Source organism: Oenanthe melanoleuca, chromosome 5 (genome assembly GCF_029582105.1).
Source record: "Oenanthe melanoleuca isolate GR-GAL-2019-014 chromosome 5, OMel1.0, whole genome shotgun sequence".
NCBI classification, from domain to species: domain Eukaryota; kingdom Metazoa; phylum Chordata; class Aves; order Passeriformes; family Muscicapidae; genus Oenanthe; species Oenanthe melanoleuca.
Window position 1 is genome coordinate 50,266,631 of NC_079339.1, and position 26,102 is coordinate 50,292,732.

Here is a 26,102-nt window from a genome sequence, read left to right on the forward strand (position 1 = left end):
TCCCTGGCATGCTGTGTGGAATGTAACCAGCAACTCAGGTAAAAGCCCCAGATCACCTCCTAGCAGCACCGTTCACCCAGACTTCAGAACAACTGCTGAAACATTGACATGCATTATACCCCAACTTGGAGCAGATCACTTCCAGAGACCTTCTTGCTCTGGTGTGGCACTGGGGTTTGTACTGGGGATCACCAAGCATATCCTACTAATTATACATGGAGCACAGCAGCAGCTGGAGCTCAGGATCAGGATGGGCAGAGCAGTTTTGTTTCAGTGTGAACAGACAAGTCAGAGACAGCTCAATTCTTAACACTTTTATTCTTACAGTTCTAGGTTTGAACTGTACATGCAGAGTTGCATAAGTCACAATAGAGATTTACAGTGGATTCTATTCTATGGTAGAGTGCAATCCAGAATCCTTGAACAGTATAAAAAACAACTTTTAACATCAAGACCTTGTTAGGAGCAGAAGGATTAAAGCTTCCCCAAAAGATTCAGCTCTCCTAGATACCTAGTTACTAGGTACTGTATGTTAGACACTTAAGAGTTGAAGAGCTGTGGAACACTAAACAAACTTGAACACCCTGATGTCTTCCCATCTTTGTTACTTCTTTCCACATTTCTGGCAATTAAGAATAAGTCAAAAACCCTGCCACCTGCAACCAGCTAATACAGACAAAAATAACTACTCCTTAACTTGCCTGTTTAGGGTTGTACAGTGTTAAAGAAAATATTCCCTCAATGGCATTTGTATCTCACATCAGCTGAAAAAGCAATGTAACAAAAATAAAGGTATAACATCTTTGAAAATAAATATAAAGAGGGAATGCAGACAAAGTGTCAAAGATTTTTTTTGGCAGGTAACATTCATAATATACAAAATATAACTTATTCATATTAGCCAAGGAAACATTCATGAGTTCCTGTAAACTGGTTTAATCCACCTCCTCCATGCGTGATGTGTCATCATCTCCTTCAAGAGGTGGCATCTCCTCGGTGACTGCTGGACTGGCTTCTTCTGCAGCAGTGTCATCTTCATCAATGCCTGTGAAGGAAACACACTCCATTAATGCTGACAGCACAACAAACCTTTCATCTCCACAGCACTTCAACTACCTGAGGGGTTCATTTTCCACACTACCAAGCAGGACCAAGACAATACACCCCAAGTTTGCTGGAGCCAGGAGAGATTTGGCAACTTACCCAGGCCAAGTTTGATCATTCTGTAAATGCGGTTAGCGTGTGTCTGAGGATCTTCTAAGCTGAAGCCAGAGGACAGGAGTGCCGTCTCGTACAGCAAGATGACAAGATCCTTCACAGACTTGTCATTCTTATCAGCCTCTGCTTTCTGCCTCAGCGTCTCGATGATGGAATGATCAGGATTGATCTCCAGGTGTTTCTTTGCTGCCATGTATCCCATTGTTGAGTTGTCCCTTAATGCCTGGGCTTTCATGATCCTCTCCATGTTGGCAGTCCAGCCGTACGTACTTGTTACAATGCAGCATGGGGAAGTAACTAAACGATTGGACACAACAACCTGCAGAAGGAATACCAAGCACAAGTTTGCAATTTCAGCATTTCAACAAGTGCAACTGATTTACCCTAAATTCATTTTAGATTTTCACTTTCACATACACAGGTAAACTAAGAATTACTTTTACCTTTTCTACTTTCTTTTCAAGGATGTCTTTCATTATCTTGCAAAGATTTTCAAACTTTGCTTTCTTCTCCTCCTGTTTCTTTTTCTCTTCCTCATCTTCTGGAAGCTCCAAACCCTCTTTTGTTACAGAAACCAGGGTCTTGCCCTCAAATTCCTTCAGCTGCTGCACACAGTATTCATCAATAGGCTCAATCATGTAGATCACTTCCAGCCCATGTTTGCGGAGACGCTCCACAAAAGCGGAGTTGGCCACCTGATCCTTTGTTTCACCTGCAACAAAGAACACCACCACAGATGAATCTTGGCACTAACAGCAGCTGTGCTGCTTCATCTCCCAGCCACAGTAAAGGGAGACTGACAGCCCAAAGACACTCAAGCCTTTTAAACGGACACTCCAGCATCTAATACTCTGGAACTGATTCAGGAAGAAAATTTACATTTCCTGGAATTCCAGGTAAAGAATGCTTCCCATTCCTGCCAAGTAAGGGAAACGGGAACCCTGTAACAGCATTTATAAATCCCCCAGAAGGTAAACCTACATACTGTGTTGGTATTTCTGGTACTTCAGGTCCCAACTCACCAGTAATGTAGTAGACATGCTTCTGGTTTTCCTTCATCCTAGTGCAGTAATCCTTCAGAGAAACCATTTCATCACCAGACGCCGATGTGTAGTACCTCAGCAACTCTGAGAGCTTCTTGCGGTTCTGCGAGTCCTCATGGATGCCAAGCTACAAAAATTAGGAAGAAAAAAATCGCTAAGTTATTCCTTCAGGTAAATACTGAACTGTGGTAGTTCAGCAGCTCAGGCACAACAACAATCTGCAACTGCAAGTATCAGCACTGCTCAGCAGAAACACTACAAACCTTGATGTTCTTGGAGAACTGCTCGTAGAACTTCTTGTAGTTCTCCTTGTCTTCAGCCAGCTCAGTGAAAAGTTCCAAGCACTTCTTCACCAAGTTCTTCCGGATCACTTTCAGGATCTTGCTTTGCTGCAGCATCTCACGAGAAATATTCAGAGGTAAATCCTCAGAGTCTACCACACCTCTCATGAAATCTGCAGAACAACAGAATTACCTTCATTAGTCTGAAATACTACCAGTCACTACCTACACATGGCTCTGCTCACCACAAATTATATGAATTTCTTTCTATAGAACTCTAGTGAACATCAAAACTAAGCAATACTTTTAAATGCCTAACAACTGTTTAGAACTGAAACCCTCCCCCCTCCAGATTTCTTTACATACAAAAGGAAACTACAGCATAGCTAAACGATTCTTCTGCTTAGGGAACACTTTCCCTGGAATTATACTCACTCAGATATTCAGGGATCAGCTCCTCACAGTTGTCCATGATGAAAACTCTGCGCACATACAGTTTGATGTTGTTCTTCTTCTTCCTGTTCTCAAACAGATCAAAGGGTGCACGTCGTGGGACAAACAGGAGAGCCCTGAATTCCAGCTGTCCTTCCACAGAGAAGTGCTGTGAGAAAGCAAGATCATAGCTTTAGTGCATCTGCATGGTTCCACTGTGATAACAAAACCTTTTCAGTGACAAATTACAAACCTAATGAGTTTTTGTATTTATATGTAACAGTTTTTAATTTAGTAAGACATGGTAATTAAACTGTAACTGGCAAGACACCTGCACTTCCTGACTGCAGATTCAATTCAGATTATTAACAGCAATGCACAATGGGATCACAGCTAAGCAGCATGTTAAGCAACTTTATACCACCAGTGCTGTATGTCATATATGTGTATCTACCTACAAAACATCTGTAGCTGTGTCTTGAGATAGAAACTTACTTTCACAGCCAGATGGTCTTCCCAGTCATTTGTCAGACTCTTGTAGAATTCTCCATATTCCTCATTGGTTATGTCATCTGGGTTCCTGGTCCAAATGGGCTTGGTCTTGTTGAGCTCCTCCTGATCAATGTACTTCTCCTTAATCTTCTTCTTCTTTTTCTTGTCTCCATCCTTCTTCTCTTCTTCTTCATCCGAACCAACATCCTCAATCTCTGGTTTGTCTTCTGTTTTTTCCTCCTTCTCTTCTTTTTCCTCTTCCTTTTCCTCAGCCTCATCATCACTCACCTCCTTATCACGCTCCTTCTCCACCTACAAAACAGGATCACAGTATTTAAATTTTAAAAGCTGTAAATTTAGTAACAGTTCTAACATACCCTTTGCAGCCCTCACAAAGCCAGAAAACTTGACAAACATGGCGTCAAGCTCTCCCTCCCCTACACTCCCAAGGACGCTCATTGTGGGTGCTGACACAAGTGCTGCTGTTTCCACATGCTATGAACTAAATCTTTAGTGTTCCGTTTTGTTACACTCAATGACTCGTAACTATACAGTAAGATTAATCAACAGTATGCAGACAGACACTACTGGCTTGGATGACATCCATCTTTCTAAATCTAGTCCTGTGAAATAAAACTTTAAGCCATTGAACTTCCTCAGAGCTCCCTCCATGTAGTATCTGAAAGAACTGTCCAGTAACCAAATAAACATTGACGGCTCCTTCTTAAACTAATTCTCACTTTTGAAGGTGGCAATACTTATTTAGCAGTTCAAGTAAGGTACGTACAAAGAGTGTAATTGGGTAGCCAATGAACTGAGAATGCTTCTTCACGATTTCCTTGATCCGCCGCTCTTCCAGGTATTCAGTTTGATCTTCTTTAAGATGCAGGATGACTTTTGTTCCACGGCCCAGAGGTTCACCTAGAATGGAATTCACATGTTTTACTTTGCTGCAGCAGAGTAGATTTAGTGGTTAACTCTTTGAAAACACACTGCTCTATCAGCCTTTTTTTCACCACTAGCACCAGAACGAAGCTTCTGTGTATAGAAGCAGCCTAAGTTACACTTTCTTAAGTTCACTGTACTATGCATGTATTTCAAACAAGCTTCAGAAGAGGCTTACTGTTCTGTTCTGAGTCTTTGAAGATTATGCATATTGAATTGTCAGCGTCTTAAAAATATTTTTCAGCGTGAAAACTTTGAAAGCTTAATGCACCATTTACCTGGGCATGCCACATATGTCAAACAATGTCAGCTGAAATGGCAAAGTGGCCTGGGCCTATGCCTGATGTGCTATAGCACTTGTATTAGTTCCTTTTATCTTGTGTCTCTTCCAAGGCAAACTATAGATAACTGCCAAACATCTTTTAAAACGGTCACTGAGCAGGAACACCAAGCACTCACCATTATCCAGTCTGACCGTGAAGGACCCTCCAGCTGAGGACTCCCAAGCATACTGCTCATCATCGTTGTGCTTGGTGATCACTGTCACCTTCTCTGCAACCAGGTAGGCAGAGTAGAAGCCAACACCGAACTGACCAATCATGGAGATATCGGCCCCTGCCTGCAGGGCTTCCATGAAAGCCTTGGTGCCAGACTTGGCAATGGTACCAAGGTTGTTGACCAGGTCAGCTTTGGTCATCCCAATGCCAGTATCCACAATGGTTAGAGTGCGATCATGCTTGTTTGGAATCAGGTTAATTTTCAGCTCTTTTCCAGAATCCAGCTTGCTTGGGTCAGTCAAGCTTTCATATCTTATCTTATCCAGAGCCTGTAAAAGAAAAAACAAGCTTTAACGTTCCCTGACTATTCCTAGAAAACTTCAGTAATTGTCAGAATTAACCAGACTAGTTTTGGTACTTACATCAGAGGAATTGGAGATCAGCTCACGGAGGAAAATTTCCTTATTGGAGTAGAAAGTGTTGATGATCAGAGACATCAACTGAGCAATCTCAGCCTGAAAGGCAAAAGTCTCCACCTCCTCCTCCATTGGTTGGTCCTGAGTTTGCACAGCTTCCGGCATCTGTAAAAGAAGAGGGAGGAGCTGAAATTCCATCCAGAACAACTTAGCTAACATATCCTCCTGCAGGCAGGCAGTGACAATGGCATTCTGAGATCAAGTTTTTAACCACGTGGTTTCAGCACCAGAGAACCACACATATAAAAACGTCCTCCTCAGATCTTATTTCCAGCTTTACCCATGCAGAAGTTTTAAGGAATGCAGATGACCAGACTTCAACTACAGGCTTGCTTTACACTCATTTTACCTCGCAGAACTATTTCTTTTCCCCTTCCTTAATTTAAAGATTGATATGGTACGTTGGTTTTCCCTTTTCACAGAAATATCTGAAATCTTAATTTCGATTATCTCACTCTTATTCCTATATTACTCCGCATACACAGCCACCACCTCTAGCAGCAAACACTAAGCACAACTCTTAATTATGTACCAACACTGCTCATCCAGACCCGTTTCTCCGGACAAGCATTTACACTCGTCCTTCACCGCGTACCTTGCTGCCCGTTTGCTCCCCCCCGCAGGGGCCAAGCCTCAGGGACGGCAGACTTGGCCCGAGAGCGCTTTGTCCCAGCACAACCCCGCTCTAATGCTGCGGCGCTAAGGGCACGGGGCGCGGCCCGAGCCGCTGGGCGCAGGCCCGGCCACCGCCGGGGGCGGCCCCGCTCCCCCCGCCCGCGCCGCGCCCCCGAGCCCGCGGGCGGGAGAGCGGCGCAGCGCCCCCTGGCGGCGCCCGCCGGCACCGCCAGACGTTCTAGAAACTGCCAGAGCCTTCCCTGCTCCCCCCCCACTCCCGCCCGCGCATTCCCCACCCCCAAAGCGCTGCGGAGCCCAGCAGCCCCCGAGCCCGCTCCTGGCCTCACCGCCTTGCCCCCGCTCTGCCCCTCCACGCCGCTCTCTCACCACCCCCCGCTCTTTCCCTCCTACATTCCGCTTTTCTCCCGCTCCTTCCTTCCTGCAGCCCCCCCACCCCCCCCGCCCCTCGCTCCCTTCCCTCCGGGCACTCTACTCCTTTCCTCTGGCCCCCTTCCTTCCCCCCTCTTCCAATGTTCAATTCTTTATTCCTCTGCCACCTACTTGTTCTCTCATCGCCGCCGCTCCTTTTTTCCTGCTCCCCATTCCTTTCCCCTCTCCTTCCTCCTCTCTCCCCCGCCCGGTCCGGCGCTCCCCCACACCTCAGCTCCTCCATCTTGCGCTCTCATGGCTGGGTGCCCATTCATTGAGAGCGGATCTCCGCAGCCACCCGGTACCTCCGCACTGAAGCGTACTCGGTGAGTCGCGCACAGCCCTCCCGGGCACGCTGCGAGGCGGAGGCGGCGCTGCAGCTGCACCCGGGACAAGAACAGCCTTTCCTGACCGCCACCTACGCTCCCCGCTCCGCTGCGATACCAGAACCCCCGAAGGAGCTGCTCGCTATCCCCACCCCTACCGCTATTCCTAAAGAACGCAGATTTAATAAACTGGGTTCAGAATCATCAACACCAAACTCCCTTCCTGCCGTACCCAGACCATGAGCCCTGATCACCTTTCTCAGAATCTAAAGCACCGCAGAGGAAAGCACGACCTGCGCCACGCGGCTCCTGCAGCACACCCCACCCCCACCTACCCACGCAACTCCAAACACCAGCCCCGTGCCCCCAACCACCGAGCCCCGGGATTCGGTCGGAAAACATTCCCTGCGCCGATCCACCGCCGGCGAGCGCCGGCTGCCGCCTCCGCCGCTCACCTTGGCAGGGGGAAGGGGCTCTGCTCTCCTCGCTCACGCTCTGACACAGCCCTCACGCTCCGCCGTAGCCTCACTAGTGCGCGCTCCCCACAGCCCGGCCGATTTATATACGGCGGGATCCGCCTCCTTCCAGAACCATCGGGAACCTTCACCGTCGGCGCGGGGGGGCGCGGGGAGGGGGCCGCGAGGCGGGGGCGGAACCAGCCGGCCGAGGGGCGGGGCCGCGCCGCTCACAGCCAATCGCAGCCGTCCGCGACAGGAGCCGCTGGGCCGGCGCCTGAATGGGCGCGAGCGCGCGCGCTCCCCCCGCCCCGCCGCGCTTCTCCGCCGGCGATTGGTTGGGCCGGGAGTCAGGGGGGAGGCAGGAAGGAGACTGGCGCATGCGCGGGGCGGTGCTGAAGGGGCGGGGCCCGGGGTAGTTGCTCGGGTGCTGAATGACGTCACTCGCTGCTGAGCCCCGCTCCGAACGTCCTAGAATGGGGCGGGGTCTCTTCGCTCCCCCCGAGTTCTCCTCCATCCTACTCCCGCCCCCGCGGAGCGGCAGGGAAGGGCCTGGAAAATGCGGGGTGCCCCCTAACTCTTGCCGGGAGCGGCCCGGGGCTGGGGTGCGGGGCGCGGGCACCCTCTCTGCCCCCGTGCTGAACCGCCGTCTCTGCTGAGTGGCCGGCGCGCGGCTGTGTGGGAGCGCAGGGATGCGGGTGTGTGAGGGTGCGAGTGTGTGTGCAGGGTGCGGGTGTGTGTGCAGGGTGCGGGTGTGTGAGGGTGCGGGTGTGTGAGGGTGCGGGTGTGCGAGGGTGCGGGTGTGTGTGAGGGTGCGGGTGTGCGGGGTGCGGGTGTATGAGGGTGCAAGTGTGCGGGGGTGCGGGTGTGAGGGTGCGGGCTGCGGGTGTGTAAGTGAGGGCGCGGAGTGCGGGTCTGCGAGTGTGCCGGAGCGTGGCTGTGCAGGTGTGCGGCGGTGCGGAAGCGAAGATGTGCGGGTGCGCAGGTGTAGTTGTGCGAGCTCAGGGATTTGAGTTACTTAAGGATTTAAGATGTGGCCGTGCGGGAGTGCAGGTGTAGCTGTAGCTGTGGGGAGTGCCGGTGCAGGTGTGCAGCTGCTGCCGTCCCCTCGGGCGGGCCGAGGGGTTGCGGGAGGGCGGCACCGCTCGCCTTGCCTTGCTGGCCGGGCAGGATCCGGGCGTAGCCGGGTGAATCACAGCTTAGGGATGCTGTGGTAACGCGTTTCGCCTGCTTAGGCAGAACAACACCGGTTCTCACACAGCAGGTATAAGTCTGAGGGTAACCAAATTCTGCCTCTCGGTCTGTGCACTTGCATAGGGTAAAAAGAGCCGTGGGATCCAGTCCAAGCGGCTCAGCAGACCTACATAGCTATGCAGTTACTCAAGGATTTAAGTGCTAATAGTAGACATGAGGCATAGGCCAGTGCCTGTTGGGTTTGTAACAGCCCAAAGCCTGAAACCCACTGGGATTCTCAGCCTGACCACGGCCTTTGCCAGTTCATCTGGGAAATCTTGGTTGATGTTCAAAGGGCACTGCAAGAGACACCTTTATACATACATTTACATACCCTGCATAAAGGCTTTGATATGTGCACGTCTCATTATACCCAGCAGCTCTGTGATTGCAGCATTTAGCAGGGTGGGTATTTTTATATCCTGAATGACCTGATTGAGAGCAGGGAGTTAAATGCAGATCTTCTGCATCTCAGGAGAATGATCTGCATCCCATGTGTTCCAGACCAGACTTCTAAAACTTTCTTCTTGGAGCTGATCCACTTTCAATGATAAAAATACCAAGAGAAACTACATGATGTTAAAATTGTGCACTGATGTAAGCATGAATCTAGACAAATCTCCTTGCTCTAAAGAATGGCTATTTATTTGAGGAATAAACAGAATGTTGTTTCTGTTGCAAAAATTAATCTCAGGTGCAACTTCTTTCCATTTTTCTTTGGCTCTTAGATGTGCCTCAGACTTCCATCTAGTTCTGTGTGACTTTGGGGAATTGAAGTTTAGGTTGCCTAACCTACCCTGCTCCAAGTTGAGCATCTGAGATAGACTGGCTAGCATAAATTAGATATTCCAATACTTAGATCCATTAACACATTTAATCAAAAATCCTCATGCTGAACTTAATGTTCTTTGCATTGGTTATCCTGCAGTTTTAACCCCAACAAGCAAATCTGATCGAATTGGGGTCCACTGGCTTGATCTTGTTGTAGCATTATGTTTTCAAGGGGTTTTTCTGACAAGACACATTAAGTACATGTGTAAAACGTATGAACACTAAGGAACTAAAATTATAGCTTGTCTTGCTGCAGTTTCTGGAGAATCTGGATCAGTACATGGATTGGTGCAATGTCTTAAACAACTCAGCCCTTCTAAATCTTGATGCTCCAGCTCTAACCCAAGCAGTTGGCCAAAATACAGGATCATGCAGGTTATTTTAATTAGGTGGAAAAATTAATCGTGGTGTCAACAATGTAAAAGGGTATATAAATGAGCTGCTTCTCAGCCCACAGGAAAAATCAGACTAAGGGTGAGGTTATTTGCTCACCGTTCTAAGCCATTGAAAAAGCTGGATTTCAGCCAACACTCAGCCTTGAAAGTTCTGCACTTACATCTGGGTCACCTTCTTCGTACTTGCTTTGCCTGGTTGTTTTCTGTATTCTCTTCAAGTTTGATTTTGAGGTGCTTCTCAATGCATTGCTCTTCCTTTCTCTCAAACTCTTATGCCGGTACCAAACAGTGTGCACCAAAATGGTTTCTTGAGTATGACAAGTTCCTTTCTTTGCATGGTGACTGAGATTTCAGTGATCTGACAGCTGCTTTGATTGTCTGCTTCCATAAAGCAGCCAAATGGCTCTTTACCACTGTCCTAATAAAGTGTGGCAGTTGCACTCAGGCATAATGGTGTAACTTCCATGTTTTTTCTTAGATTAAAAAAAAAGTCATGGTGTAATATAAATATAGTGTAAATTCTGTAGGATGTGCCTTCTAGGCTGAAACCCTCTTACATTCAGATTCCATTGACTGAAATGCTTTCTAACATGTATTTTCATCAAAGTAACTTCTGTACTTCAGAGAAAAACTGAAGTTTTGCAATATATGAAAATATATGTCCAAGCATTTTATCCAGTAATATCCTACTAAATTTGCTTGTGTGCTCTTTTCTCTCCTTTTGAGGCATCCAGAATTTTAAGGGTGGCGCTTTTATAAAAATAGTCAAGATATTTGAGAAAGTATTTTCCTTTCTAATCTCTCTATTGATGTGGGTCCAGTGATTCAGACTTAGGGATATATGTCATTTTGAGCATGTGAAGATCTATGGAAAGTTTTGCATATGTCTGCAGGATCACATGCCTTTTTACTGTCTAATCTCCAGACACATCATTCTGTTTTCTCTTTTGTAGTTGTGTTATTCAGCTTTCAAAAGCAGACTGATTTCTTTTGTCAAAGTTGTTTGACAAGTGCACTGGGAGAATGTAATCTCATACCATACCATCTAAGTTTTCCCAGCTCTGCTAATCCACGTTCCTCTGTAAAACACATATTTTCTTCCTGACTTGTGAATAACCTGTATGTTTTTTGTTCTATTATGCAGTGAGGGCTAGCAAATATAGGCACTTTGTTCCTATGGTTACTCTATTTTAACTGATCCCAGTTTTCTATTGCTTCACTTTTAGGCAAGAGAAAAAAAAATGGTTCCAAACTTGATTCATGTCAGAGTTAATTTTGGAGGAAATTCTGAACAAGATAGATCCATTTTTCAACCAAGAGATTCTGCTGGTTTTCATTGGAATAATCTTCTTCACAACAGCCAGCATGGAGTTATATTTTGAATTTGTTTTGATGACTCAGAGATGTTTTTGTTATTGCTGAGCAGTGTTTGGACATCATCAGGGTCTTTTCTGCTCCTCACACTGACCCTCAGCAAGGAGACTGGGGGGCACAAGGAGTGTGAGGGGACACAGCTGGGACAGCTGACCCCAACTCACCAACAGGACCTTATCAGAAAGCCTCTGCTGTGCATTTCCTGGTTTCCTAAGGATTAGTCCTATACTTGTTCTCAGTATACATTTGTATCCTAATGGAATCGTTAATTACACAATTCATAAACTCCTTGCTATGTGAAAGTTATAATATTTAAAAGAACAAAGTAGAAGTTGGCTGAAAGAAAGTTATTTAATGTTCAAAGTGTTGAAATAACACCCAGGAAAACTGGGGTTTATTGTCAATCAAAGGCTTTTTCTGTGTTGCTGAAGATTTTTTTTTTAATAAGCCACAAAGAAATTAAAAAACATTTGCACGGAGAATTCGAATTCCAGCATTTAACTTAACTTCTGAGTGTTTGGTGTTGTAGCCTTAATGCTTTTATAGCATTGCTATAAAATTAATTTTGTTTGAGTTCTGAGACAGTTTTGCCATGTTATCTCAGTGCTTCAGGGTTTACTGAAGAAAAACAAAACAGCAGCAACTGAAAATGCTTAAGAGTAGATTTCAGAAGACTGATGTAAGTAGAAAGATATGGTAATATATGTCTAGTTTGCTTTAACACATGGAATTATGCATGTAAAATCTGTGTTATCATAATGAAATGTAAAGCTGGGAATGGGTATCTGTCTGAGCAAAGCCTCATGTTTTCTTAAAACTGTTTCCCAGGCTCTCTTGTTTTGTGCTTCCTCATCGCTTGCTGGAAGCTAAAGTGATCATAAGATCTGCAGGTTACAAAAAAAAGTGATTCAGACAGGAAATAGGATCGGTAGTCACTTAGAAGGAATATTTTTCTGGTGAAGAAGCTACTTAAGAGGCAAAGAACAAAATCGATCTCATACAATGTAGTTGTACTGTAGAACTGCAGGTGGCAGCAATAATTGCCTGGACCATGGGCTGTGTGTACACATTCTTTTTCCTAAAAGTTTATGCTTCTGGAAGTATGTGTCAGGGACTGTGAAAACTGGCAGCCATTTCTCTCAGAAGGATTCTAAAGGGACTTACTGTTGAACAAGAATATATTTGTTATAGGCAAAGTCAACAATTTCACTACTAACAAATGTCAATTATCATTTATATTTTATATACATATTATAATATTGTATAACATATATAATATATTTATATAGATATGTAAAGCTCAGCTGCATAGGAGAGCTGAGAGAATGAGCATGGAAAGGCCTGGATTCCTGGGACATTAATAAGGTCCCAGAATAACTGTTCAGCCTTATCATAAATTACTTTATGTGGTGTTCGTTACAGGATTAATACGTTAACTTGATAACAACTCAAATTTGAAATTTTAATTTTTTCTTCGTCTTAATATTCCCTTATGACTGGAGAAAAAACATATGTTCATTATAATTTTAGACCTTATATAATATTTTACACTTTCTCAGAATAAATGCATAATTATGTACTTCTTAGCTGAAATTATATGTACAAATCAAGCATCATACGTATGCCAACTGAGCTATACAAGACATTTTGTCTTCCACCAAGTTAAAAATGTTTCTTTCACTCTCTGATTTTGCTCCTTAAGAGCATTTTAAGATGACTGTGGTATAGCTGTGTGTGGTCTCTGTCTAGCATGGGACCAAAAAGCCAGGACACACAGTTACATGGCTTGAAGAGTGACAGGAGAATGTCATGCCCATCAGAGCTCCCTTAAATCAGGAACAGTTACATAAAACTGTTAACTCTGGAGGGAGAACAAGAGGTATGGTGGCAGCTGTAACTTTTATTATCCATAGTTAAGAGCTTTGTTCTATTCATAGGCATAAGTTTCAATAGATCCTAATTCAGAAGGACAAGAAGCTTGGAGAAAAAGCCCTTGCAGACAGCAAAAGGTATGACTAAAAAAGTCCCCAGACAAACAAAACCCTAGACTTCCCATGAAGATGTTAAAAACAATGTGATGGTACAGTTACATCATTAGAAAAATAACTTAATAGAGCCTCAGTATCAATATGCATGGAAATAAACCTGACACTTTTTACCCTGTACATACTCAGGAGTTTCATTCACTATAGCAGTAAGGGTTGGGGGTTTAGTACCCATAAGAGCTGAGCACTGAGCATATTTACTATCAAGTGTAGGTATGTATATATGGAGCACTTACCTTATTTTGTATGTGTGGTAGATTTGGAGACAAAACTCTCCTTCAAGCCACCTTCTAAATCTTGGACGCTTTTGTTAATTATGTCACAAAACATATGTTCTGTACTTCACTAACATTCTTGATGCAATATTACTGATTTTGCAAATTACTGATGACATGGCTTCTAAAAGATGATTATGGCATGAAAGACAAGTTGATAGTTGGAAATAAATTTTCAGTTCATTTTAAATAGAAGCACAGAAGGTAAGTTCTAGTCCTGTGTTTTAAGCAGATAAGAAAGATCACATATTTTTACATTAGGTAGATTTTATATAAAGATCTTTGGGATCAAATTGCTCTGGTGATTTCAGCAAAAAGAAGAAGAAAAATTGTTGTAAAGACCTTCATAGAGCTTCTTTATAAGCACATTTCCTAGAAACAAAGAGAAGAATACCTTCATAGACAGGTTTACCTTAGAAATCAGGGAAAGAGAGAGCAATCTAGTATGGAGATCACACTTTCAGATTTAGTTGTGAATGAAATTTTAGTTGTGTAAAGAGCTGAGAAAGTAGATTTACTAAGCAGTGATAGCTGGAGTCAGGATGAACTAGGTTAAAGAAAATAAACTACACATTTTTATTGAGGATACTGAGTATGTGATAACATCAATCATTCTACTTTAAAGAGGGCATGGAAATGGTAAGAACTGTAGAATCTTGCAGAACAACTGCTTAAATTGGTGCTAATCTAATAAACCTGATTCTAGAAAGAATTTACATGAAGGACTTTTAGTTATTTATTAAGTGTTAATTATAGCTCAAAAGTAGCTCTAGTATCACACAGCCAAGTTACCTTGGATCTGACCAGTATGAAAGGAATTCTATAAAAAGACCTGTCAGGAGCCCTGGCCAAGGCTGACTCTTATCACACCTTCAAAGAGGTGCCCAGACAGAACACCTCACAGTCCAGAGAGCTGCTTAGAAACTTGCTGTCTTCTTTCCTTCTGAAGGCTAAGGAAAACTTGGAATAATTTTAATATTGTCATCTTCATAATTGTGCTGTGCTACAATATCTGTGAAAAAACATTTGAAGTCATCTATTCAGAATTCAGTATATGCTGTGTTCTATACTATGAGTCTGCTACAGGCCTAGAGGTTTCAAATTTCATCATGAAGCATGTTTCAATAGACGTCCTAGAGGTCATAGAAATTTTTAAAATCTACAAGCTCAGGATCCACATTTTTCAGGATGGAAGATTGTGAGCATTTAAAATAGATGTCAATGAGGCTGATTTTTCTAGTATTTCAAACAGGATATGCTCCTTATTTTGACACTCTATACATGTAAAAAAGGGAGGCAAGAAATTAATTAAAATTTGTCCATATTTTCTAGCTAGATCCTCTTTTTTTCATATTCCAGATAGTACTTCTGTTTTATTAGCAAGATATTGATGAAACCAAAAACAAGGTACTTAAATTATGGAGTGCTTTGAGATAATTATAGATTAAGGTTTAACAGCTATCTGTGATGAGCACTGTCCTTAGGCAGAGTTTAATGTTATTTTCTTGCTGTGTCAGACAGATCAAAAGATTTATTTCTTGTGACAGATCAGGAAAACTCTGAATCTCAGCTTCCTCTCCACAAAAGAATGCTGGAAAAAAAAGAATAGAAGCAGTAAGATGTTCTTATTAACGCTGACTGTGAGTAGGTACTTTGAGAAATTTTGTCAAGAGCTATGTAAGTACTTGATTAATCATTACAAATTTATCTGTGGGCTACAGGAACCAGGCATAGTGAATTAGAGGGGAAAATCGGGTTTCATCTCTTTCAAGGAGATGCTTCCTGCCATACTGAGGCAAATCTTCTGATGTAACTTGGCTCTTTATGCTGAAATCCTGCTTTGCAGTCAGCTGAGCTGAGGGTATTCTTAGCCAGTTAATATGCAGGTCAGTATAATGCAGCTGCTCTGCTCTTGAAAGTAGGACAGAGCACAGTTACTAGAAGTCAACGGCTTATTTCCTAACCAGGGGGGTGCTGGTTAACATTTGCCAGGAGATACCTCTGCCATTATTTTCCCCACATCACTGACAGAACAAAATAAGGAAGAAAACCCTTACTGGATGGGTCTTTCAGCACTGTGGGAGTTGCAATGACTTCTCTAATTGACAGACTTAAAATTGTTTCAGATGCTGACAGTCCAGGATTTCTTCATCTCTGCTTTATTTGGATTAGATATATCTGGAAGAGTGAAAGTACTTTTATTTTGTCAAAATCAAGTTACTTTTTAAATGTCTAGTATTTAAAATGAAATCAGGAACTTCACTCTAACCTGTCAAGTTCTTTATATTAAAGCAAAACTATAAAAAAAATCAAGGCAAAATACATTTTCTGTTTCTTGTTTTGGCTGTCCTTCACAGTAGATCTACACAGCTAAGTTGCAGGAAGGAGCATCAAAGGATTGGGACAGTAAAAAAAGGGATTTTTCGGCTTTTCTTCCTCAGGGCATAGCTGCTCTTTCTAATGACTTACCTAAAATTGTGTTTCCTCAGACCATTTATTCAAAATGAAATATCTCTCTTGGCTGTGGTTCTATAGAACTGTTCAAGTTTGTTTCATCTGACAGAAATACAGTTCTGAATTTATACTAAAAATAACCATGATGGCTTGGCTTCCTTCTCCTTCGTAGTTCAAGACAAAAAATTACAGGGGGGCATTATTTTTCTAGAAGCCTCTGCAAGTCACATTCCTATTATATTATTTAATTTGCATGTTATTTCCATCTTGATGAACTTCCCTGCATGTCCTTGGGTTTGTATGAATAAACATAATTACAGGTCATATGAGACGTATTTCCAACTCTGCTTTGCAGTTTTGTAGAATTAATTCATTAAATAATACTGATGCACCTGGCATTCGAAGTACTTTTCTAAATTGCCTTCTGCTCATCTATTCTCCTTTTGGAACTAGAGCCATAATAAGTTTGGCTTAAAATCCAGAATTACTAGTTAGTCACTGCCAACCAGACCTCTTTCAGAAGCATATCTAAATATGTCAGGAGATTTCTTTGGTCCCAAAAGCACAGCTTTAGTATATACCACTATAAAATGCATAATCAGAGTTTATTGCTTCACCTGCATAATTATGATCTTCAGCTACAAGCACCTATTTTCATTGCCAAGTAGTCCAGATTTTAACAAAAGCATGAACTGTGTCTTATTAAATACACTAAGATAAATGTTATCTTTATAAGATTTCCTCTGGGTTTGTGAATGAGAGGATCAGCATCTAGACTAATACATGGTATAACTCTGTCCTACATAGGCAGTACTCTTTCAGAGCTCATTAGGAAAGCAAGAAATTATGACACAATAAAGAGTCCTTCTTGCAAATGTTAATTCTGGCAGTACAGAGACATCTTAGTTAATGTTGTACTAGTAGCATCTGGGAATGATGCAAGGACATTAGGTATGCAACTAGTGTTTCAAAGCATGTACAATTAGCATCTCAAACAAGGCACTTACAAAGACAGTAATTGGATAGCTGATGAATTGAGAATGCTTCTTCACAATTTCTTTGATTTGCCTTTTTCCCAAGTATTCTCTTTGGTCTTCCTTCAGATATAGGATAATTTTAGTTTTATAGCCATGTGGTTCCCCATGAAGGAATACATGAGTTTTAGCGACAGCACAAATGGACAAATAGCAAGCTTTTTCTGAAATTAAGAGTTAATACAATTGTTATAAATTCTTAATCATCACTGACTACCTGATAATGCTGAGCTGGTGTTCTATACCTATTCTGTGCTCCAACAAATGCAACAACTAAAGCAATTATACCATTTCAATGTGTGCTTCCCCCAGCTTTCAAAGCCCTCATGAAGCACAGCAATACCATATATGAACTGCAAGAGGGAGTCTGTAATGCAGAAATTCTTTAAGGTTGACCTTTCTCTTTAAATGTTAGACATACTGGAAATGAAACACACCAGTGGTGCTGTACTGTGGGATGCATATTCATTCTCTGCTGCACAAAGTTCAGTCAATGATCGTTACCCAGCCAGGCAATTTTGCTGCTAAAGGTAGAGATCCTGTTCCATCAGACTGTGCACCTGTGCTCCCACTCTTTCTGCAGAATGTTCACTTGACTCCCACCAGCCATGAGACAGAGAACAGCAAATTCTGTTGACAAACATTTACCATTATCAATGACAGCAAGAAGCCTGGAATGAGGGTGACTTTCCTACTGCCCGTCTTTGCTTTGTGACCACAGTCATGTTTGCAACCAGGGAGGCAGAGAAGAAGCTGACCCCAAACTGACCATTCCCAGTGACACAGCACAAGCCACGTTTCTATAGAAGCTCCTCTACTGGACCTTGCAGCAGTCAGGGATCAGCTTTGATCATCCTGTGCCTGAATCCATGATGGTCACAATGCAATTGTGCTGGTCAGGCCTGTCATTCCCAGAATCCAGCTTGTTAGGATCAGTCAGAGCCTCAAGCCTCATTCTGTCCAGGGATCACAACAGAAGGCTTGAGCACTCTCAGGGTTACAGTTAAGAATCCAGGCAGGTGTTTTGCTGGCTGAGTCACATTAATAGCCAGATTACTTGAAACCAGTGATTTGCTAACTGCCTCCCTCAGAAAGATTTTCTTGCTGGTATAGGAAGTGTTGGTGAGCAGCTATTTCAGCCTGGAAGGCAAGAGTAGTCTTCTCTTCATCAATGGGCTGATATTCAGTTTGCAGACTCAGTGTTAATAAGGATACACAGAGTTGAAACCTCACTGCATGTACACTCACACGTACACTTTACAGTGGCATATGTGTTTTTAAACTGAAAAAATACAAATAATTTGTCTTGAGAGCATAGGGCAGAGAAATTTAATTATTCTTTCAGATGTATCATTAATAATCCAGTATACATTTAAGATTTTTCACTTTTCCCTGATTTCTAACTTAAGATTAAGATAGCATAGGATGAATAATAGTTTAATCAAGAGGAAATCCATAGGCTTTTTAATATAGTCATGTTAGATTGCATTATAAAGTAAGAAAAGTCATCAAAGGATTTGATTTATTATCACAAATTAATTTCTTCTGTACATTCTGGGGCATCCCAGAGATAAAATTCTGCAGTTATGACAAAATAACAAATGCAAGATTTGCACTCGCCTTTAACTGAAACACTACCTCAACAGGGATGCTCTGAGGTAACTCTTCAGTTTTAAAAATAGGCTTGAAAGTTCTCTGGGGAATGAGAGATATTGGCTTAGTTGGTATAATGATGAGATTAACACAGATTTGTTTATAGTCCCTTCAAGTCAGAATAACACTGCAAGGAAAAACATTTTATTGAAGGGACATATTAGAGTGTAAAGTCCCTTCTTTTGATCATTTAAGAGAAATCAAGTCTGAAACCACCTAAAGATGCAGATATCCTCCTTAAGATAGGCTATTATTTCCTGTTCCTATTTAAGTTATGCTTAAGAAATCCCCTTTATTCACCTCTCATGAAAAAAGACCACAAGGCTCTTGTGTCTGGCTACTAGCTGTTTTTATTTTGCCCCAATCCTCTCCTGTCACAGCTGTGAGAAGGAAAGTAGACAAGAAACAGAATAAATTACAATTTAAACTGACTAGAAATATTATTATGAGATTATGTTTGAATTTTCCAAAGGAAAGTGATGGAAAGAAACACATACTATAGCCACATTTCAGCTTACATTAGAAGAGTAACTAATTTTCATCAGCTAAGTCTGGCAGTAAAAGAATAATTGTCATTACTCATCTTTCAACAGAATTAATGTAGGTAACCTTCAAGCCACAAAAAAAATTTAAAAAAAAATCAGCCCATTCCTTGGTTTAGACATGCAGCAGGAGAAGAAGAGTAGAGAGAAACTGAACAAGACTCCTCAGGCATTGAACAGGTCAAGACAGCCATGGAGAGTGTCTTAGTGTGACCTACCATGTATCAAAGACTGACAGGGTTTGCTAACCCATGTACTAGAGGCAAGCAGCCTCCTCATTTCTTGTTTAGAAACTAACATCATGATCCTGCACTTCAAAAGAGTTTTATAAAAAATTGTTTTTACAGAAGGTAAGTGAAATGCTTCTTAGTCAAAACAGTGTTGATTCATATTGATATTGCACAAAAATAAATGCTAATGTTAAGATTAAGCTTACAGAATGATGGACTGTTTGAGGTTGGGGGAACCTCTGGAGGTCACCTCAGCTCTCTCTGGTCAAGCAGGGCCACCTGGAGCAGGTTGCCCATTACCGTGTCCAGTGACAGCTGCTCTGAAATGAACTAATTCATGGGTGACATCCCTTTGCAATTACAGAAAGTGGACCACAGCCCTTTCAGAAGGACACTGAAAGGTAAAGTCTCTGTAGGAGCAGCTGCTTCAGCCCTGGCACATATGGCCCAGGCACCAAGGATCAGAAATGGAAGATTTCTTGTGAACAGGGGTGACTCAAGTGCTCTGATGGGCTGTGCATGTTTCTGGATGCAAATGAAGACAGTAACACCCTGACTTGTGAGATTAATCCATTAAAGCAAAAGAGAAGCTTATGAGCCATGGTACTGCCATGCTAATGAGGGTTCTCCTGGGTGTTTGTGCTGTTGCTGCAGTGAGCAAAGGGAGGAATACAGGGGTCTCCATGCAAGCCCTGCTACCCAGCTGGGACATGAGAGTGCAGCATCAGGTCTGTCCAGTTTGCAATGCTGTTAGAACTCACCAGGTGGGGCTAATACAGCAAATATAAATATTCTCTATAGGAGTCATATTGAACAAATACTTAGAGATGTGTAGAGAGAGCAATATGTATTTGTGTATATGGCATAGGAATTTTAACATTATAAAAGTTGTTTGGTTTCCTTTTTTTAAGTTAACCCCTTCAATGAGTCCATTATTTTTAATAGATATTTTGTTACATTAATTTTCCATGAATCATGGGTTTAACTATTCAACCATTCTCTCCCACCCCACAAACCAATAGCTGTCTCAGGAAATCTGTAGCTTGGATCAGGCTTGCTTATTTTAAAATTTTTAAAAACTCTAAACAGCAATAAAACCACATATATAAAATTTGAAGGTTTATGTTGAGATAAATTCCTAATTATTATGCTTTTATCTATGTTTAAATAAATGAAAGTTGTAGAAATCAGTTTGTTTATAAATGTGCACAGCTTTCCCTTCTCCTTTGGTACACTGATGCAGAGACTGATCCTGTCACATAAGTCTATCCCCCAGATTTATTTTCCTGTAGAAAATATATCCTGTATATTTAGACATCACAGTAGAGTTTTAGTTTACTGATTTAAAAAAAAAAAGGAAATATCTGTGTGCCAGTGCATCTATCAAACATCCTCATCTGTGTCAAATCACTGAATCAGGAAGTTAGTATTTGAAAATTGAAAGTAATTGCCTGTGAAAGATGTCAGGACGTGCTCTCTGTATTTTACTGTGCCTATAAGAAGCAATTCTATCATTTTTGCTATCAAAACAAGGAAAATACATGAAGATTGAATGCGCACCTACCCTATATTTGATTTTAGCTTGTTATACCTACTCATGAGAAGAGAAATGACAGTGAATAAACAGACTTCAGATGGGATTTAGCTCAACCAACAGAGCAGCTATTTGAAAATTATATGAATCTTGCTATACCTAGTACTCAGCCTTAGAAAGATGGAGACTAAAAACAAGGAATGTCACAGGAATGTGCATACTTGATTACATGATTCCTGGTAAGTGCTTGTTACATAAGAACAATATTGTATGAGCTGCATAACAATAATAGTTTCAGATAAACCAGAAAAGCAAGGACCCAAGAGCCTACTCTAAACAGGTAATCTTCTAAATCACACTTTTCTTTAGTAATACCATCCCTTGCTTTATGCATGTGGCAAGAGAAAGTGAGGAGACAGAAACTGAGCAAGTCTCATTAGGCATGGAGAAAGTCAGGCTTCCATTTAGACAGGCACTTAGGCTGCTGAAAGCCTGAGTGATGATAATTTTTTATGATGAATTGAATTTTGTATGTGATGAAATTATAAGGTACGTATGATAATGATGTAAGAATACAAATGTCATAATAATAAAAAATAACCTTTCTCCTCAGCCAGCCTGTCTTGTAGATGACAAAACCCCAATCATAAAAAAGCTATCCCACTTCGATGGAAAAAGCTGTTAGGTTTTATCTGAAAGGTTATAATCTTCCCATATATGAGTAAGTTCTGGACACCAGATGGATGGCAAAGCCTTGTGAATATAACTTATGCCCTTCTTGACTTGCAAATGAAAATCAATGACCACATGACCATAATGAAGCCAGCACATAATGATGACTAGAATGGAGCCAGCACATAATTCAGGGAAATAAGCTCTCCTTTCTTTAAATGTGCAATGATTTAACCCGCACTAAATGAACAAGCAGTGCTGTGCAGCATCTAGAGCTCCCATGCTTCAGTGAGCTTATGGAAAAACTCATAAAAATTCCCATTAGATGATCATTTATCTAAAGCTTCAATGCTTCATCTAAAACAATTTGGAGACAGTCATTCCAGCCATGGAAATGAAATTATGCTTGTGACACTGATGGAGAATCTACTCCTATGACTGGACAGAAAGCAGACAGCCATGCTTTTTCTGAAGCTCTCTGCAACCTTTGAGATGTGAGAAAGGTGATAAAGGAATAAACAATGTGTTAACAAGTTTTCAGTTCCTCTTTGAATGATACACCAAAGCAACAGGGAAAGATGTGACCATCAGCTAGGTAGATGACCTGGGGAAGACTGAAGAACCAAGCATAAACTTAAGATACACATGCACATACCTGTCTTAAGTGCAAAATGTTCAGAGACTCCTGAATCTAGCCACCTTTAAAACTCAGTTACCTTTTTTTCTTCTTCTTTTTTTTAAATGCTGGTAATGCTTCCATTTCCTTGACTGTTAAAGTCTGTTCTTTCCAAGGACATTTTTCTCAGCTTTCCTTGTTTCTTGTTCTGCTTAGGGAGTCCTAAATCACACACTGGCAGCCACTTTTCTTGCATGGGTGACTGTTAACTCACTATTGCTCACACCAAATGCAGGTTGCTTGGTTGACCTGCAAGACCCATCAATAACCAACCATGCATTATTGCAACTTGAAAACTACAGGCTTCCCAATAAAAGCCAGCTGAGTGAAATTGCCAGTTCTGATGAAAGAGAGTAATTTTGAAACACATATCTGCTGAATCTATTGTTTCTTGAATTACAAACATACAAGGGTCTGTTGCAGACCACACTTTAGGAGTGCTCTTGGCTTTCTCAATGGCTCTGCATTCTTACACTGCAATACTGTCTTGAAATTCCAGTTCTGTGGGAAACGGAGTTGCTGCTGCTGGCCAAGAATCAGTCCTTATTTATTCACAGGTTGTCATTCCTCAGCTGATTACAGAAGTACCGTATATATGGATAATATGTCTTCCCTATTTAGGGAGTTTTGAGAAGTACATAATGCTGCAGCACCTCTTAGAAACACAAGTTGTTTGTAAGTATATCAAACCAATCTCTCTGGCTCTCCATAGAATTTAAATTAAATTCAATATCTCAGTCTTATCTTCAGAGAACATAATTTCCAGGACAACAACATCCCCAAGATAATTGACAAGAGCACTCCTGGCTATGGAGGCAATGTACTGTTTTCAGGAGACAACTCACAGAGATCTGATTGCAAACAGCAGAATGAAGTTTTCCAAAGAGACAGAGTTCACGCATCATCCTATCTGAACTACAAAGCAGACTCATTTTCCATTGCCTCCTTCAATCCTGTTTTCAATGTCTGTTCAATTCCTTCAATGTCTGTTTTTAAGAGTAGCCATTTGTTTCTCAGTAATTACCCCCTGAACCTGAAAACAAAATGTTTCACATGCTCTTGCTTCTCTTGTGGAGGGATACAAGTATAACAACATGTAATGTGTTGTTGGAGAGAAGAAACTTCCTTGGTAACACCCTGTCACTTCATAATACAATAATAGATTACCTCATGTATTTGATGTTAAATGTAAGCAGTGGTTAAGAAGAGATTCCTAATGCAAATATGGAGCTATGAAACTGTGGCAGAAACAATAATTCCTCATGGTGACAGCAAGTTAAATGTACTTTAAAGACTATGTAAGTACTTGGAATATATTTCCAACACTGCCATAATTTTTCTTCTCTCTGTATTAAATGGAACTTGCATGCCAGCCTCTCACCAGCACCAACCTTTTGCCTGGTTCAGATGTGTTCCTTACATGTCTGTGTATCTCTGTTAGTAACTCACACACATTCGAATGTTGTTAGAATTTGACACAGTTGCAGAGCTTTTGACTCTCTTTACTCTTAAGCCAGTCACACTAAATGCCTAAATGTTTTGGGCATCAGAAGTCCCAGAGAGACTTGACAGACCTGCTGTAGTTGACAAACAGTGCAGAGATGGTCTCCTGATTTCTGCAGCATAATCTGCAGGCAGTGCATGCTGGAATAGATAGTTTGCCTGATGGAGTATGGGTGTAATCTCCTTCCTCTTTCTCTTTTTTTTTCGTTTGTTTTTTTTTCCCCCTCAGGAAAGCTGTTAAAAGCTAAATACCAGCTGTTGCATTTTTTGAGAAGTAACAGACAACATTGAAATTCAAGAACAGGAAAGTTTTGTTCATAACAGTACTTGTATTTCAAATTCTTCATGTCCAGTAAAAGCACTATTAATATTACATTCTGAAAAGTTGCAGGACCAATTCATGCCCTGCATAAAGCAGTCTCAAAGGACGACACTGTTTTATTTCTGTTAGTGAATTTTGCTCATGTCTGTTTTCCAATTTGCCAAAACAATTTGCAAAAATAAAGGCACAATACAGCAGTGATTGTGACTGACTTCAGTTTATTGGTTGAGTGGTGCATATAAAACAACTCATCTGGAGTGTTCTCATGGGATCATTTCAGAGCTATCATCCTTGGTCAGCTTGAAGCAGAAGAATTTTCAAGTGTTACAGGGAATCTTTTCATAAGACTTATCTCTGTAATCTCTTTTTCTCCTAGTATTTGATGGGCATTGTTGATGGGGCTGTACAATAGTGTTCTTGTGACTTGCAGCTGTGTTTTTCAAATGAATATTTGTCTTGGATTCTCCATGAAATCTCTCAGCAGCTTTTATTGATGTTTCTTGTAAATGTTAAACACTACATCAATTCTTTGACTTTCTGCACCATCATGCACTGCTGATAACCAGGTACTTGTTAATTTTGTTTATTCTTTGGATCACACTCATTCCAGTGACAGATGGCCTGCTGGTTTCAGTATGATTTGCATTCCACACAGTCCCTCTACCAAAGTTGTCTGCTTTCTTCTTCAGAGTGATCAGTCCAATGTTGTCAGCAGGTAATGAATAAGACACACTGAGTATGCCTGCTTGGAGCAACACTTTTTTTTTTTTTTTTTTTTTTTTTTTTTTTTTTTTTAATTTTGTTGTTGTTACATCCTCATCTGTTTAGAATATTACTATTTAGAGATCCTTATTGTTCCTGTCCTCATTTGGTGACTGAAAATATTCTTTCTTTCTGGAAGCCCTTTAATGAAATTTCGTTATGAAACAATCACTTTTAAGATGATTAAAAAAATTGCGGGGCTGCTTACCTACTTTATGTGCTTTTAGGAGGTCATCAATACCATCTGACAGGACTGGCTGATAAGCTGACAAGACCTATTGGTCATTATTGATTGGATTTATCTTAAGAATTTCAAGCAAGTCTTCAATAAAAAAAAGCCTTTTAGAAGTCTAATTATCTGTACTTGTTCAGATACTCTCTTAGATACATACTCTGTTCTGGAGATCTTTGGCTGTTGCATGTCTCTTAGCTATCTTTTACTAATATTTTGATGGTCAGCAGCAAGACAGCATTCAGCTACAAACAAAATCCCTTTGAACTAAATTGACCTGAAACTAAATCCCTTTAACCACCTGCAGTCTGGAAGACTGAGTGGACTTCTTCAGCTGAGCTGATCTAATGGAAAGAAGGGAGGTCCTGCTGTCTATTCCCTTAAACAGTCAGTGTTTTTCATTTAACCATATTCATTTCACATTTGCAAGGAGTTTAATTCTCTGTCATTTGCCTTTCAGAAATGGCTCCTCATGAGGTCAGGAGAGCACTGTGGCTGGTACAGGAAGGAGTAGCAGCAGATGGTCATACACCAGAAAGAAGAGAGCAGGACAATGCCTTTGGTAGCAGTCACATTAGAGTACACAGCTACAGCAGGAAACTATACCTTGAAAGTGTGCTTTTTATTGTTAACATAAGATGTTCTAATTCTGTGCTGTTTATCTTCCCCAGTCGTGCATTCCCAACTGCTTCCTTACTTTGGCTCCAACAGTTCTGTGATGGTTGATTCAACCTGGTTGCTGATCAACACTTTGCTTACCTGAGAACTCATAATTTCTGTGTGTGTGTTAATTTTCAGGTGAATCTGACTCATCCTTTGGTTGCATGATTACTAGAAGTGATGCAAGGCAGGTAATAGAAATGCCTGTAGAGGAGGGGCCAAAATCTTACTTTACAGCTGGAGATCAGTCTTAGATCAGTTTGAGTCAGTCATGAGGCTATAGTCGGGCAAACTCTTAAAGCTAAAACTGCTGTGAGAAGAAACAGTCCTGCCTCCCTGCCCAGTGAATACAATCCTTCCCTGTCCCACCTCCATCTGATATTGATCTGGTTCACCATGCAACACAGCTGGCTGTCTGGCTTTATGATGATCAGAACAATGAGGTGAGTGATCCCATAACCAGTTT

The 26,102-nt window shown here is 41.6% G+C and overlaps 1 protein-coding gene across 1 annotated transcript; it reads right to left on the bottom strand.

Annotated features, from left to right (window-relative positions):
- Window positions 1-299: 299 nt before the first annotated feature.
- On the bottom strand, window positions 300-7,556 carry HSP90AA1 (heat shock protein 90 alpha family class A member 1). The gene is made up of 11 exons (XM_056492217.1): window positions 7,210-7,556; window positions 5,331-5,489; window positions 4,871-5,237; window positions 4,254-4,387; window positions 3,470-3,778; window positions 2,978-3,143; window positions 2,525-2,715; window positions 2,241-2,388; window positions 1,662-1,930; window positions 1,204-1,537; window positions 300-1,045 (listed from the first exon to the last, which is right to left on the bottom strand). Exons 2-11 carry the CDS (start codon window positions 5,487-5,489, stop codon window positions 936-938), a joined length of 2,187 nt encoding a protein of 728 aa, XP_056348192.1. The 5' UTR covers window positions 7,210-7,556; the 3' UTR covers window positions 300-935.
- Window positions 7,557-26,102: the final 18,546 nt, after the last annotated feature.

What these genes read in the sequence shown, in the direction of transcription:
- HSP90AA1 (XM_056492217.1), bottom strand. Translation starts at nt 5,489, where the DNA reads ATGCCGGAAGCTGTGCAAACTCAGGACCAACCAATGGAGGAGGAGGTG. An exon ending in AAGACCATCTGGCTGTGAAA is followed by an intron (nt 3,144 to 3,469) that starts GTAAGTTTCTAT and finishes GCTTTCTCACAG; the next exon opens with CACTTCTCTGTGGAAGGACA. An exon ending in GCTGATCCCTGAATATCTGA is followed by an intron (nt 2,716 to 2,977) that starts GTGAGTATAATT and finishes GTTGTTCTGCAG; the next exon opens with ATTTCATGAGAGGTGTGGTA.